The sequence below is a fragment of the Pholcus phalangioides genome, unplaced genomic scaffold (assembly GCF_987345545.1).
Source record: "Pholcus phalangioides strain wild (caught in Gottingen) unplaced genomic scaffold, Ppha-v1.0 ptg000042l_1, whole genome shotgun sequence".
Lineage (NCBI taxonomy): Eukaryota > Metazoa > Arthropoda > Arachnida > Araneae > Pholcidae > Pholcus > Pholcus phalangioides.
The window spans coordinates 7,972,595-7,987,417 of NW_028301628.1; the positions used below are offsets into that span (position 1 = coordinate 7,972,595).

The window sequence follows — 14,823 nt, forward strand, 5'->3', positions numbered from 1 at the left end:
AAAGAGTGAGTGAAGTGTAATGATTGAATATTTGTACCGTTGTGTATATAATCCCTGTTGCTGGCTGTGGTGAGACTCTTTTCGGGGGGAGATTGGCTCGCATTCGCTCTTCAAAGTTGGAAACGTAGAAACCACAGAATACCAACTTCAGCCGACCACCACTGTGGTGCAGTTGGGATTCGAACCCGGGTCATTCCGATGCGAGTCCGTCAATATGACCCCTGGACTACCACAGCGGCTAATATGAATATTGATTCTCGATGGTCGTCAAAGTCCCCTATTTGTACAGATCTCTGTGAATCATGTTGGGTTTAACATGCGGCTCTATTTTTTTGTCCGGTAAGTGTATAGAAGAGAGGACATCACGCGGCGGGACACAAAATAGCATCTCATATACGAAGTAGTGAAGTACGGTAACTGTAAAGTTTTTACCTTGAATGTTTCGTTGAAATCGATCTGTTTCGTCTCTTTCAGACCAAGAGGAATCATTGGCATCATTGCCGAATGCCTGGCAACAAGAACAACTACAGATTAATTACTCTTTCGGCTTCACACATTTGCACGTTTGACTTCAAGTTATGATCACAACGAATGATAGCGCTCTCATGTTATAGCATGATTGATGCGAATATACTGAGTAATAATTATGATACAATTATAGTATGTACCTGCTGCTGTTTTGATACAACTGCATGGAGCTGTTGAGGTCAGCCAACTGTTCCTTCAGCAGCTGCAAACTGGAATTAACGAAGCTCAGCTCCAGTCCAATCGTCTCCTTCAGTTTCTTGTTTGTGGTTGCTCTGTAAGTGCAAATAAAATTTCGGTTGCAAAACATGACAGTGACAATTGATGCAATGAATCAATTCCAGAATCCTACCCATCATTAGGATTTCGCGCAGACGTTTCGATTCACATTAAACCTACTTCCCCCTTTTAAGTATATTGTATTCATAGTCCTCCTGGCACGGCTTAGAGTCCTCAGCTGCATAATTACACGACCTCATGATAATGAGATTTCACACCATAATTTTCGAAAGTAAGCATGTAAAAGTATGTATGAAAGGTAAGTAAGTATACTTCTAGCCACCCAAAAGCGTTTTTTTACAGAAATTTGCAGATCAGGGCAATTGCTGCCTTTTTGCCCCCTCCCCCTTCCTTCCCGTAATTCCTGCGAGAGTCAATAAAGGTTGAGAACCGCTGCTCTACGTACTACATGTAGTAAAGCTATGCGCGAAAGCCATGCACACGGATGCTCGGTTCGTGGTATGGTTAAATCCCGTCCAATTGGATGATCCCTCGCGACAAGCGCAGAATATGAAAATAGCAACCACAGGGAAACGAAAGAATCATCCCACGTAGGAGAAGAATCAGAACGGCAAAATGACTTCCGTCGACTTATGGCAGCGGCTTATTGGCAACCATGCGCATCGCCTACACGCACCTTCCGCGTGTTTACTTGCACAAACTCAAATCTCCATCGCTGGTTTCTTCGGTAGATAACACTATTTTCTCCATTTGTCAAATGTAATAATTAGCGATTTCCAATTGTGAAATGCATTATGTGTCAATAATATTCTCATTGAATACGCTTGACAAGTGACTCGAAATGCAAAACTCGTAATCGTTTGACCCCGACTACTAAACTGACGTACCTGTACAATTTCTCAGCGCCATTCCTCATCATAGTTTGGTAGTTGATTTCTTGGTTGAGCTTGGACCTCTGTATCTGCAACTTGCTGCGGCAAGTCGCCCCCAGTGGATCTGAACCCTGCAATAAAAAGATAATGATTAGATAAATCGGTTAAGATAGAAATATACAACGGTGTGAACACTACTTCTACTACAGTCGAATCCCGTTACAGCGAAAAAATCTCTTGTTAACGAACGCTTTTCTAATACCACAGACAAGTTTACATAGGAACAATGCTAATACCTGGAATTCCTTTATAAGGAAATTTCGTTACAACGAAGTGATTTCTCCGGTCTCTTAAAGTTCGTTATAACGGGATTCGACTGCACTACTTTACCGTACATGCACCTCGTACACATTCCTCTGTGGCATTTCTACCGAATCGGTACACGCCAGAATGTGTGTTCTGAGTTGTATGTGCGACCATTAAAGTATTTGACAACGGCAATCTCAACTCACAATCATCAAATGCGTAGCATTTTAGCGTAGCGTATTTATGAACCCACTTTAACGTTTTCCTCTCGATATAATATGGTCTCAGCCCCTTATCATACAAAAATAACTTCTCGCACAGCATTTGATTGCATCTGATAACATTTTTTTGGCAGGAGGTTAAGTCTCGAAAACGGCAACATCAGTTATAACGACAAAAAAAAAAAAATCACTTCGATGTCGTTATAATCGAGTTTCACTGTAATTTTTTATACGTTTAAGAGGTTCCTTTTTTTTTTGCTATAAATTTTTTCTCCTCCACTCTTCCCCGTTTACGTAAATATTTTTGCTCTTCCGCAATTTCTTATAAGGGCCACATATCTGCACTAATACACACACACACACAAGCAGCACGATAATCGCGCCTTGGAGCAAAATTGAGGAATTCCAAAAACGTATACACACAAATATATGTGTACTATAATATAGGTATACATCTCTTAAAAACTGCTCATCCGGGAAATCGGAACAAAACAAGAAAGAAAGGCATATCCATAAAACATCGTTGTTTGGTAATGGTGCGTAATACGACCATTTTCGGAAACAATGAGCACATAAATTACGGTAATTTGCAATGATCCGGACCATGAACCCCCAACGATTACGGTATTACAAGGCACATATATCTGTGGTGACGGATGTTTTTCCCCCCTCCCCACACCCCTTCCCTCTCTCTCTCTCTCTCTGTATATGTAGCCTTTTGATTCAGAAATCGAATAAAAATGGCCTCACTTTCGGTTTCGAAGTTGAAGCCGGTATTAGTATCAACGATAAAAACAAGAAAATTGTCGTATTACCGGTGTGGGGATCCAAATTCAGCCACACAGCATCCATTCATTGGATTACCAGTGCCCAAAACTGACGGATGTAAGACCGCGGGGCAGAGGATGATTTAGGGTTTTGCCGCCCTTCTCCCATTCTCGTCTAGTTTTCCTCTTCTATCGTTTCTCAAATTTGCCGCCAGGCTATAGCCTGCTTCCACCCCCCTGTAATTTTGCCTCTGTCTTTAAGCCACATCCTTTTGCTCAATTACATACTTTTCACACTTTCTTGGTCACTCATCGGGCTGCTCACTGATCTGATCTTTCGCTTTCATTCCCAAGCCTGCACGGTTGTGTTGGTCACTCAGATGCTTGCAAGCTCTTTAGGCAACTCTTTTAATCACTCATTGACCTGTACTCTTGCTCTCTAGGCATGAGCCCCGCACCCTGCTGTAGGGGCCTCTTAGGCTGGGAAGTTTGGCTGACCCCTTCATAATGAATTTATGGAGTGAAAAACAAAAAAAAGTCCAGAATCATCTCGGGCCATGGCTGAAGCCCTGTCAACCCCACCATTGGAAGATGCATGTCTCTACACCAACGGTGCTCAACTGGTGGTCCGCGGAACCCTTGGGGCTCCTTGCGCACTCTCCTGGGGCTCCGCGGCCGCGTGAGAGAAATTTAAAAAAAAGTATTATAAATATTTTCAAATAGTAAAAATAAATCAATAACTTTGATGAGTAATTCAGAAATGGGCCTACGGGGCTCCGCCATACAATTTTTTTACTAAAAAGGACTCCGCGAGTCAAAAAAGGTTGACAACCGCTCTAGACCATTAATTTGGTCACTCGCGTGCTCGCAAACTCTATAAATCATTCATTTCTTTGATTACCCTAGTGGTCCCTCGCTCTAGTTCACTCTTTTGGTCATCCCCATGCTTGCAAACTCTCAGAGGTAGATTTATTGTTTCATTGCCTTTTTTGCCGCTCTTCTCCCATTCTAAGCGTTAAGATGGTCCTGATTTTATTTGCAGTTCCGCTAGATTCTGAAAGTAAGTATTCACATTTTTTACCCACAATATTTCATTTAACCACTTTACGATCAAGGACGTAATATTGCGTCCAAACGCCAGTGGAATAAATTAAAAAAAAAAAAAAAAGAGCTCTCTCTCTGTTTTCTTTCCTCTCTCCTCATCACCTCGAAGCTTTGTTGCAACCCTACGAAAAAAAAATAGTTCTTTTTTACCTCAGTGATGTGTATCCTTCTACTATATACATCTAAGAGCGAAAGAGAACAGGTAGGTTAGGGTGAAAAGAGAAATCTACTTTCTACCTATTCTATCATCTGTAAGTATTACAGATTTGAGTTTCCATCTGTAGGGTGACACAGATAAGAGAGAGGGAGAGATAAGAGAGTATATATATATAATAGATAAGTATATCTCTGTTTTTCTTTCATTTGTTTTTTTTTCCCCTTACTTTTCTACTTTTTCTTTCCTTCATTTTTCTAATATGAGGTTAGGTTAGGACAAGGTTACTATATTTATCCCAAATTCGTTAAACGTAGATCATTCGAATTTCTTGCCAATCGCTTGTGAGCGAAGCGGTTGAAAGTTTCATTTGTTTCACATCTTTTTTCCCTCGGGTCTCTGTGGTCCCTTGATCATCTGTCTCATGGCACCCCTTCCACTTTATTCTCTCCCGTGTGGCCCTGCTAAAATATCCAGTAACGCAAGAGTGCTCCAGATATTTCATTAAAAACCAGACACGAGTCAGTATAGCATCCCAAAAAAAAAAATAATAATTGTTCGAGATAAAAGAGAGTCGGCCCCGCTTTTAAACGGATAAAATCCTCCGGTACCAAAATTTCTCCCGCAGAGACAATGTTAAAGTTCTCCGCTTAATATGATAATTTCAACTTTTCCCCGCTTAATCGAATATTACGCTTCACACGTGAACTGTTAATGCACATCCAACCATTAAACACATAATGTTTTTATTGAATGAAGTATTTGGAATTGATGGAAAATATGTTATTAAGATAAAAAAAAACAACATTTGAGAGTTAGGAGATGACTAGTCCCCAATGCATTCGAGTTTATTTCAATATACACATTTAATGAGGGCCGTAACTAGGATTTTTAAAATTATTAACTAAATTAAAAAAGTTAACTAAATTTATTTTCCCGGGGCAGTTTCCCCCCCCCCCCTGCCCCTCTCTTGTTCCGGCCCTGATTTAACCCTTCCGCTTACAAGGTATTTGCGAGAATATCGGATGATCTCTATTTGACGAATGGGCGCTAAATATGGTAACCTTGTCCTAACCTAACCACACGTTAGAGAAAGGGAAAGATGTTGAAGGGAAAAAAAAACCAAATCGGGAAAAAAAGGGAAACAGGATAATGGATAAATACAGATAAGAGAGAGGAGGGGGGGGGTATACGAAGTAGATTTCTCTTTTCACTCTCACTCAACCTGTTCTACAGTCGAATCCCGTTTTAACGAATACCTTTGCAGCGAAAATCTCGTTTTAACGAACACTTTTTTTATCCCCAAATAAGTTTACATAGAAACAATGCTAGGTAACCTAGAATTCCTTTAAACGAAATTTCGTTTAAACGAAGTGATTCCTCCGGTCTCTTGGCGTTCGTTATAACGGGATTCGACTGTATTTTGCTCTTACATGTTTGTAGTAGAAGGATATATCATATGTGGGGGGGGGGAGTATTGTATAGAATTTAAAGGAAGGCAAAAATAACAATTTCGTAGGATTACAACAGAGCCTCGCGACTATGAGGTGAGAGGGAAGAAAACAGAGAGAGAGAGAGCTTGTTTGAGTTTATTCCACAAGCGTTTGGACGCAATGTTACGTCCTTGATCGTAAAGTGATTATTTTATTTTTTGTTCTCTGTTGAACCAGTAGAGGGTGCTAACTTTCCCAAATGAAAAGTAAAAATATTGATTATTGTGTCATCATTGTGTGTAATTAAATATATTAAATATAATTTTCAATTCATTTTTGCTGCCTGATTTATTCGAGAAGCTTCAGTAATATTGATCCCTCACTAGTTTTCAATATGCAAACTATGCTAACATTGTAAAATGGCTATTGAATTGTTCCCCGCATAATCGGATACCATGTGCTGGAATCGTTGATATCCGATTAAGCTGGGCCGACTGTACTTCGGAATTTCTTTGAAATGGGGGACGTCTGGCCATCCTATCTATCTTCATTTTAGCATTGGTACTGTCTAATAAGTTAACTATATAACTACTAATACAAATACAAATACAAATACAACGCCACAACAGGCAAATTTCCCAACGAGGTGGCTGCATCATGGATCCCCGAGCCCCTACCTACTACTGCTACACCACACCCCCCCCCCCGCGGAACCCCCCAACGAATCGTTACATGCGGGAATGTGCGTGTACGTGTAGTGCAACCTGACGTAAAGTTTTTTTTTGTTTTCTGTGTAATGCTTGTTATGTGTAGTGCTGTCATCTGCCCCCAGTTTTACTAACTATGAGTGAAGTGTTATGGTTGAATTATTTACCGTTGTAGGACTGTTGCTCTCTGTGGCGAGACTTTTTAACGGGGAGATCGGCTCGTCTAATAGTTAACACTAAAACTATTCAAAACTTGGGCTTCTGTGAAGCCTCTTAGACAACATTTCTGAGAATGTGACCGAATTATTTTCTTCCATTCAAATCATTCTGCTAGGAGTAGGAGGCTCGTGCATTGGCTGACCATATTTGCTCCAGAAAAATACGTGAAATTTGGCTTCGAAACACGGGAAAATACGGGACATCGCCAATAATTGCCAAAAATGATGCCAAAAGTACGCAAAGTCGCCAACTCGTGCCAAAATCACAGAAAACACACCAATCGAGGAAAATGGAGCACGACTTCAAATTGCTGTAAATTAAAAATAAAAAACATGACAAATTTGTAAAATAAATATCCTTATTTATAGTCTTAACCATCGCAATGTAATTGCTGAGTTGGAAAGATAATTATAATCGTTGATTTCAAGAATAAAAGTCAAGTTGGCTTCGTTGAAAATACGTGAAAAACCGGGACATTTTTGCAAAAAAGTCGGGACATCCAGAAAAGCAGAAAAAACCGGGACTGCTCCGGCAAATACGGGACGTATGCAGCAAGGATTCTTGCATGAATTTATGGACGTCAAATAACGACGTCGTACAAAGGTTTTGTAATATCAATACACAGCTGCGGTGTTCCTATACATGATTACATAGTAGTCTGTATTATTTAATGTTACAGACCAGGGAATACGAAAAGAACGCACATAATATCATATTATAATGTAATATAATACACAATACATTTCTCTCTCTTTTTTAATTTCCTCGTTGCCCATACTTTTTGCGCAATATCCATACTTTCGCCATGTTTGCACAGGAGCGCAGCTGCGCGATATATATATATAGAGCATGCATTCCTTCTAGGAAAAACGAACCACGTAAGTATGTTACGCGCGATAAAACAATGTCTCTAATAGAAGGCAATGAGAAGCTCCAATATTGACCTCGATCCGAAACTTCAATTGAAATCTCTTCTTCGGAATTTTGTCGATGATGCGTGATGAGGAGCTGAATACACAAAAAGGAACCAATCAAAACGGGCGTGGCGTAACCTTCTGCAAACAGATATTGAGCTCACCTTCAAAAGAGATTCAATTAAATCGAAAAGAGAGGTGTGAGGTATTATTTAAATAGCTCAAAAAAAAGGGACATTCAAGTACTAATTCATGTCCAAGTGACATGAGTTCGATCATGTTCAGAGTTCGATTTCAGCTGGGCCCTATGCAAAGCAAACACTGGGAGGTTGGGAACTTCAGTCTAAGACATGGGTTTTTTACCCATGGGTCACGACTCACACATGGATCGCAGGGACTGCCCAGATCGGGTGTCAAAATCCACTTGCAACGACAGATTCTTCAGCGACCTTCGGGGGGGGGGGGGCCGGTAGAAGCTACGGATATAACGTAGGATCTTATGGGTTAGATTGCGTTTGGGGGGGGGCGATGGGAGAAAACAATTTCTGAAGAAGGGGCGATGGGACAAAAAAGGTTGGGAAACTATGGTTAAACCATGTCGACGAATGCCACCCTAAGACAGAGGGGACTCCTGGCGGGAACATATTAAGGAGCAATCTATCGGTAGTCACCTCAGGTCCGAAATTGGGAAAACTTCCCTTACCAATTCTGCGATCGAACCTGCGGACTTGAAAGAAGCCTCCACTGCGCCACCCTTTCATGCGTTCTGGTGAACTCCATTTCGTAGGATATATTTCAACCTCGTACGTAAGTGATTCTCAAAGTGTGCATCGTGGCTCCGAAGGGTGTCCAATGTTTGTCGGGGACGTCGTGAAGGGTTCCATTGTGATCTGTGCTTATTCAATTCTTTGAAGATAGAGAGAGAGGGAGTTGTTCTCTTTACTAAACTATTTTTGAGAACCGTGGATAAACGATGGGCCAAATGAGCCACGGATGGCAAAAATTGATCACTGGGGAGGAGGGGGGGGGCAAGGGCGAGTCAAAGAGTTAGAATGGATGATGATATGAACTTCTACAGTACTATCGGGGAGCCAAGTTTGAGTCAAGGGTTCATGGCACGAATCGAGCTGAAAGAACACTGTCGATATCGAGACAATAAAACAAAGGCAGCTGCAATTCCTGCCGATCGAACACTAAATTTGTAGTGTGCAGGCCCGACACTAAGGAACGTGGCAAAGGGCGTAAATCGCCGTTGCGCGCTACTATTCTGGTTCCCGTGGGGTTTTCTGAAACTGAGTTTTTATTCCAAAACGAATATAGCCTAGGTTCGTGCGGTTGCTTAAAAGATGGCGCCTACGCAACCAAGTACGAGAATGTAAAGGGAAAGACAAAAAATTGATGGTGATGTTAACTTCTAGACTGTTATTGGGAGCCTTGTTAAAGCCAGCTCATGGCGTGGAACAGAGCAGGAAGGAAACTGTCGATGCGTTAAAACAGTAAAACAAAGGCAACTTGTACCGATCGAAAACTAAATTTCGATTAAAAGCCCTACACTAAGGAGCATGGCAAAGTGTGTAAATCGATTGAGACGGAGATTGTACACCTGTAAGCTATGCGAAGTGTTAGGATGAAGCTTGTGAACCTCGTTGCCAGGGCGCAACTATTCTGGTTACCGTGGGGTTTATTGAAACCAAATTTTTTCTTCCACAACAAATATATTTGCTCAAAGTTGGCTTATTGTCAATCAAGTAATAGAATGGCGAAGGAAAAGCAGAGAATTATAATGGATGACGATACGAACTTCTAGACTATTACTGAGAAGGCGAGTTAGACTGTTAGAGATAAGAGTTCATGGCATGGCATGGAACAGGGCTGAAATAAAACTCTTCGTCGAGACAAAACGAGGGCAGCTGTAGCTTCTGCCGATCGAATTCGGAGTGCAAGCCCGACAATTGCAAAGGGCATAAATCGATTGGGAAGAAGGCTGTGCTGTAGGCCAATTGCATGCTACTAGTGTGGTTCCCGTGGGGTTCTTCGAAACTGATTTTTGTTTTCCCTTCCAAAACGAATATGGTCTACTACTTTGCCAATAGCTCAACTCCGGTCACATCACAGTATAACAATTTACTACCGATCGAGTTTGGTCGGAAATATTTCTCTCTAGGGAAATTCATGTGAAATCTCTATCCTCATTTTGGACAGGTGGGGAGGGGGACTTCCATCATATTGAGGCACTATCCATCAGTGGTCGCATCAAATCGGCAGGGAAAGTACTCATTTATGTCCTTCCCCGGGATGGAGCCCGCGGAACTAACGCTAGCCTTTATGGTGATAGGCGAGCACTTTACCACTTCGTTACTCACGCCCCAACGTATTTAGACTGGGTACTCGTTCGTGCTATTGCTCAAAATTGGTTTCCCGGCAACCAAGTGATGATGATGGTGGTGGGGGCAAATCGTTAGAATGGATAATGGTATTAACTTTTAGTGTATTCTTGTAAAAGCAAGTTAAACTGTTAGAAGTAAGAATTCGTGGCATGAAACGGAGCCGAAAGAAAACTGCCGACTTTGAGAGAGAATGACGGCAGCTGTCACTTACGCCGATCGAACGCCTGAATTTAGAGTGTGAGCCCGACACTAAAGGACCACGGCAGTAGACGTAAATCGATTGGGGACGTAGGTATTGTACCTTTCAACTATAATAAAGGCCGCAAGTGCCGCGTTACTATTGTGGTTCCAGTGGGGTTTTCGAAACTAAATTTTTCTTCCAAGACGAATAGTCAAACTTGCTCATGTAGATGTTAAAAGTTGACTTTTCACATCAACTAAATTGTTGGAATGGTGAGGGAATCAGAATGGATGACTATGAACTTCTAGATTATAATTGGGAAGCTGAGTTGGACTGTTAGAGCCAATAGTTCATGTCATGAAACAGCTGAAAGAAAACTGTTCTAAGACAGTGGAAACAATGGCAACTTCTGCCGATCGAACGCCTGAATTTTGAGTGCAAACTCGCACTAAGGATCATGACAAAGGGCGTATAAATTGATTGGGACGACGGTTGTGAACCTATCAGCTACGCTGCATATTAGTAGTGAACTTTTTGGCTATGCTGCAAGTCGGGATGAATTTGCGCTTAACTATTCTGGTTCCCGTGGGGTTTACCGAAACTAAATATTTTCCTCCCAGTATGAATAGTCTACAGGCACTCGTTCCCACGGTTGCTCTTAGTTGGCTTAACATGGTAAAGGGCATAAATCGACTGGGTCGAATGTTGTGAACCTTCCAGCCATGCTACAAGGTTGTACGAAGGTTGTGTACCTATAAGCTGAGATGCAGGCCAGTACGAAGGACGGAGTTGAGCAATGCTCTAAAACCTCACGAGAAACGTGGTTAAAAAATTTCTTCCGAAACGAATTCAGCCTAGGCACTTGCTGAAAAATTTGGTCCCTCGGCAACTAAGTAGAGAGGTTCTCGAATTGTGCGTCGCGGCTCCTAGGTATGTCATCGATCTTTTTCAAGGGCATCGCGACAAGTTGTTTATTGATGTGTGTGATCATTCATTTATTTGAAGTGATTCTTTTCTACTCTATTACTGGATAATCGATGAAAAAGCCAAGATCAGCGAAAGTTTTGGAAACTGTCATATACACAGATAGAGATATTGTGGGTTTTATAGGGTTGTGGCCAAATGAAAAGGTAACCAGACTGCCAGGCGATGGAATATACTAACCGATCAGAAGTAACTCCCTTGGGTCTGAAGGTGGAGACCTCATTGTTTCGCCAGCCGGTGTACTTGAATGTCCTTCTCAAAAAAGGTTTTGGGCTGTAAAAGTAATCAATCCTTTGAAATAAGTTTTAGTCCTTCAAATACACGTCTGGGCCAACCCTATATACTTCCATGTTTTTTTTTTGGGGGTGGGGTGGGGCAAACTAATGAAAATCACGGGTCTACCTAACAAAGGAAATTATGTGAAAATATTTTCTTTCACATCAGGAGTGGGAAATGACTGCTCACCAGCACTCACAAGTAGAATTTCATTTCCCCCGCTTTTGAGGCATTTTTTTGTTTGTTACAGTCACCCGTTGAGCAATTTACCTGTTGTTGCCTTTGTATTTGCATGATACAGGTGCTGCAACGTTGAAGTATTCCTCAAAGTGTACGTCATGGCTCCTAGGGGCGTCGCGGCGAGCTGGAGATATTGATTTCTTTCTATTTATGCTTTGAAGTGGTTTTTTATAAGTGAAAATATCTTTTGAACTATTTTGGGGAGTCGCAGAAAAGCCATGAATTGGGCAAAGGAGCCGCTGGTGACAAAAGTTTGATACTGGCGCGAACAGATAAAGGCTTCTCGAACGACGGAGTTGGGAGAGGAAGAGGGGGGTAAGAGAATGCTAGCCCTGGGGCTCCAGGATGATTCTTATTTATTTATTTTATTTTTTTGTATTTCCGCACCATAAATTCACTACAGAGTTGGGGGGCCCAGGAACCCAGTTGCAGAATATGGGGGCAATGGTGATGTGCATTTTTTCGTTCGTAGTTTTCGCCATGTTTTCATTTATCACGCGTAGTATTAAATCTACTCACAATCGACTCGAGTGATCGGATCTTAAAACAGTTACGAAGACTCGTTAATGGCGGTGGACTTTGTAATAAAGATGTATATCAAGAAGTTGTCCCATCACATGTCCCCCCTCCCAATGCGTTTTATCTGGGGCTGACTGGAGACGATTATAGACATTTCTATGATTACATTTGTCACGGCATCTGTGTAAGATTCTTGGAAAAAGAAATGACGTTTACAATGACTTCTGTTCGTGATTTACGTCAATCAGTTTTATCTATCTCTCTCTCTCCCTCTCTTTTTGGCGTAGTATTATTAGCGCCCTTGATTTGAACATTTAAATGATTATGTAACATCCCGTAATTGCGAATTGTCCTCAACTAACTCACGAAAAGGGGTCAATATCACTTTAGTATTGAAAGTTATCTCTGTTGAGAATCTGACGAGTCCTTCCGAAAACTCTAATCCAATGTAGTGTTAGTAATCAGGGTGTGTGTTTTGATCTTTAGCCTTAGTAATCCAGTTCTTAACCTTTTTCCTCCCATGGCCTTCTTTGAACCATATTCTGTTCTCAAGCCCCCACCCCTTAACCCAGGAGTGAGAATCTATCACCTTATTGAATTGATCAACAGAATATTGATATTGGTGGTTACCAGTCATTAATTTTTCCTAAGTAAATTAATACTGTCCAAAAAATTTTAAGGTTATCTGGCATCTAAATTTTTTTCCCATCAGTCAAGCCGGGGTCCTTCGTAATTTTTCCCTTCTTACCTAGTATATATACTTGCCAATTCATGAAATGTGTTATTTGTCATATAATGACCATGTTCTAAATATTGATAATCCTGGTTAACCAAAAATTGTTTATTGAATATATATACTAAATTTCTTTTTTGAAGTGAATTTTGACTGTTATCAGGGCTATGTTGTCACTGAAGATCGTGCAGCGTCTGTTTTTGTAAATAATTTTTTTTTTTTTTTATGCTTGTATAGTTTTGTGATGAAATTTTTTCCCTTTATTTTGTTAAAAATGTATTTTGAATGATGCATTTATATGAATCTTTGAATTACAGATTTAATTGTTCAGTCATTAGTAGGAACTAAATTTTGAAAAATTGGTTTAAGTGGTTTTCGAAATTGAACCTCAAATTTATCATTTATTGCACGATTTAAAAAAAATTGAAAATTCTAAAAATTAAATGAACATCTTGTCAAAGGTGGAAATTAGCAAATATTAAATATTTGCTTCGGTTTATTTTTCTTTTTTTTGACAGGTTTTTACAAGGTTATTAAAAATTGCGATTCGAATGTTTTATGTGTGTACTTGACATTTTCCCCCTTCCGAACAGAGCGAAGTGAAAGGACAGTCAGATCCCTTGTGTGACGTCACAAACCAGCACCTCCTAGAGATAGAACTCCTTAATACACGTATATGAAGGCGTCTTACCTAGAGATAAGACGACTTCATAGACGTGTATTAAGGAGTTCTACCTAGAGATAAGACGACTTCATAGACGTGTATTAAGGAGTTCTACCTAGAGATAGAAGGCCTCTGCATTGTTTGCTATAAACGTCATTCAGCTTACCTAGCAAGTTTGCCACATTTTGAAAAACACAGCATCCTATTTCGTTTCTTCTTATTTTGGCGTAGAATCTTCCTGATTGGCTCACTAATACCGCATGGTGATTGGATGTGGGGCATAGAAATCGCCGATTCTGAGCCCGATCATTTCTTTTCCTCACAACGATGAGAGCAGGGAATTTTTATCCCTGAATATTCTGAGGGTGAATGGAATACTTACTGACGTCACAAGAAGAGTGAGGAGGCCTTCTATCTCTAGGAGGTACTGCACAAACCCTTGGAGCAGGCCCGGTAAGAAGAGAGAAACGAACATCACGAAGGCCCCGGTCAAGCCCAGCACCTCCTAGAGATAGAAGGCCTCCGCAGTCTGCTTGTGACGTCAGTGAGTAGTCCATTTTCCCTCAGAAATACTCAGGAAGAAAAATTCCCTGCTCGTACCAGTATCATCGATGTGGGGGAAAAAATTGATCGGGCTCAGAATTGGCGATTTCTATGCCCCACATCCAATCACTACACGGTATTTGTAAGCCAATCAGGAAGATTATACGTCAAAATAAGAAGAAACGAAATAGTATGCTGTCTTTCAAAATGTGGCAAACTTGCTAGATAGTTTGAATGACGTTTATGGCAAACACTGCAGAGGCCTTCTCCGGGAGGTGCTGTCAAGCCCCGATTGCTAATACATCGCAAAATAATTATTGCATTTAAGGATCCCCCCAGTTTAAATCGGGCTCTTGGCCCATCCGTCGAGATGCTAATGGTTATCCCCAAAGCTGGTTAAAGAGTAACTTTTTAACCGGCTTCGGTTATCCCCCACAAGATCCAAAAATCCAAAAAGTGTTCTCTACAACCAACCGTGTTTAACCTTGAAAGTGCGGGCCACCTAAGTGACCTGTAACAGTACCGCAGATTACTAATACATCTGATTAACTCTACACGCACCCTCTATAAGTGATCTGCGAATATGCCGCGGGTCCCTTAGGTGAGATCTGTAAACGTGCCGCGGGTCATTTGATGAAGCGATCTGTAACAGCGCCGCAAGTTATTTAATCCTTTCAGACTGTTGTGCCACAAATGTGTCCGTTACGCTTTCTCCTGTTGAATTTTTTTTCTTTCCACCTCAGGGGAGTTGAGCCCTGATTAACCTAATTGTGTTCGTTTTGAGTTAGAAATATATGGTGAATATGAAAGTTGGGAACTTTCATTAGAGGGCAG

General features: G+C 41.0%; 1 protein-coding gene across 2 annotated transcripts in view; it reads right to left on the reverse strand.

Moving 5' to 3' along the window:
• The window catches only part of LOC149064408 (rhophilin-2-like), a 75,747-nt gene that overhangs the window by 12,524 nt on the left and 48,400 nt on the right, over positions 1 to 14,823 (reverse strand). For both annotated transcript variants that reach the window (XM_089254932.1, XM_089254933.1), the window contains exons 2-4: positions 1,653 to 1,768; positions 669 to 800; positions 433 to 508 (exon numbers count right to left, since the gene is read on the reverse strand). In XM_089254932.1, the coding sequence (XP_089111058.1) occupies positions 433 to 508; positions 669 to 800; positions 1,653 to 1,768 (324 nt within the window). The remainder of the gene's footprint in view (positions 1 to 432; positions 509 to 668; positions 801 to 1,652; positions 1,769 to 14,823) is intronic.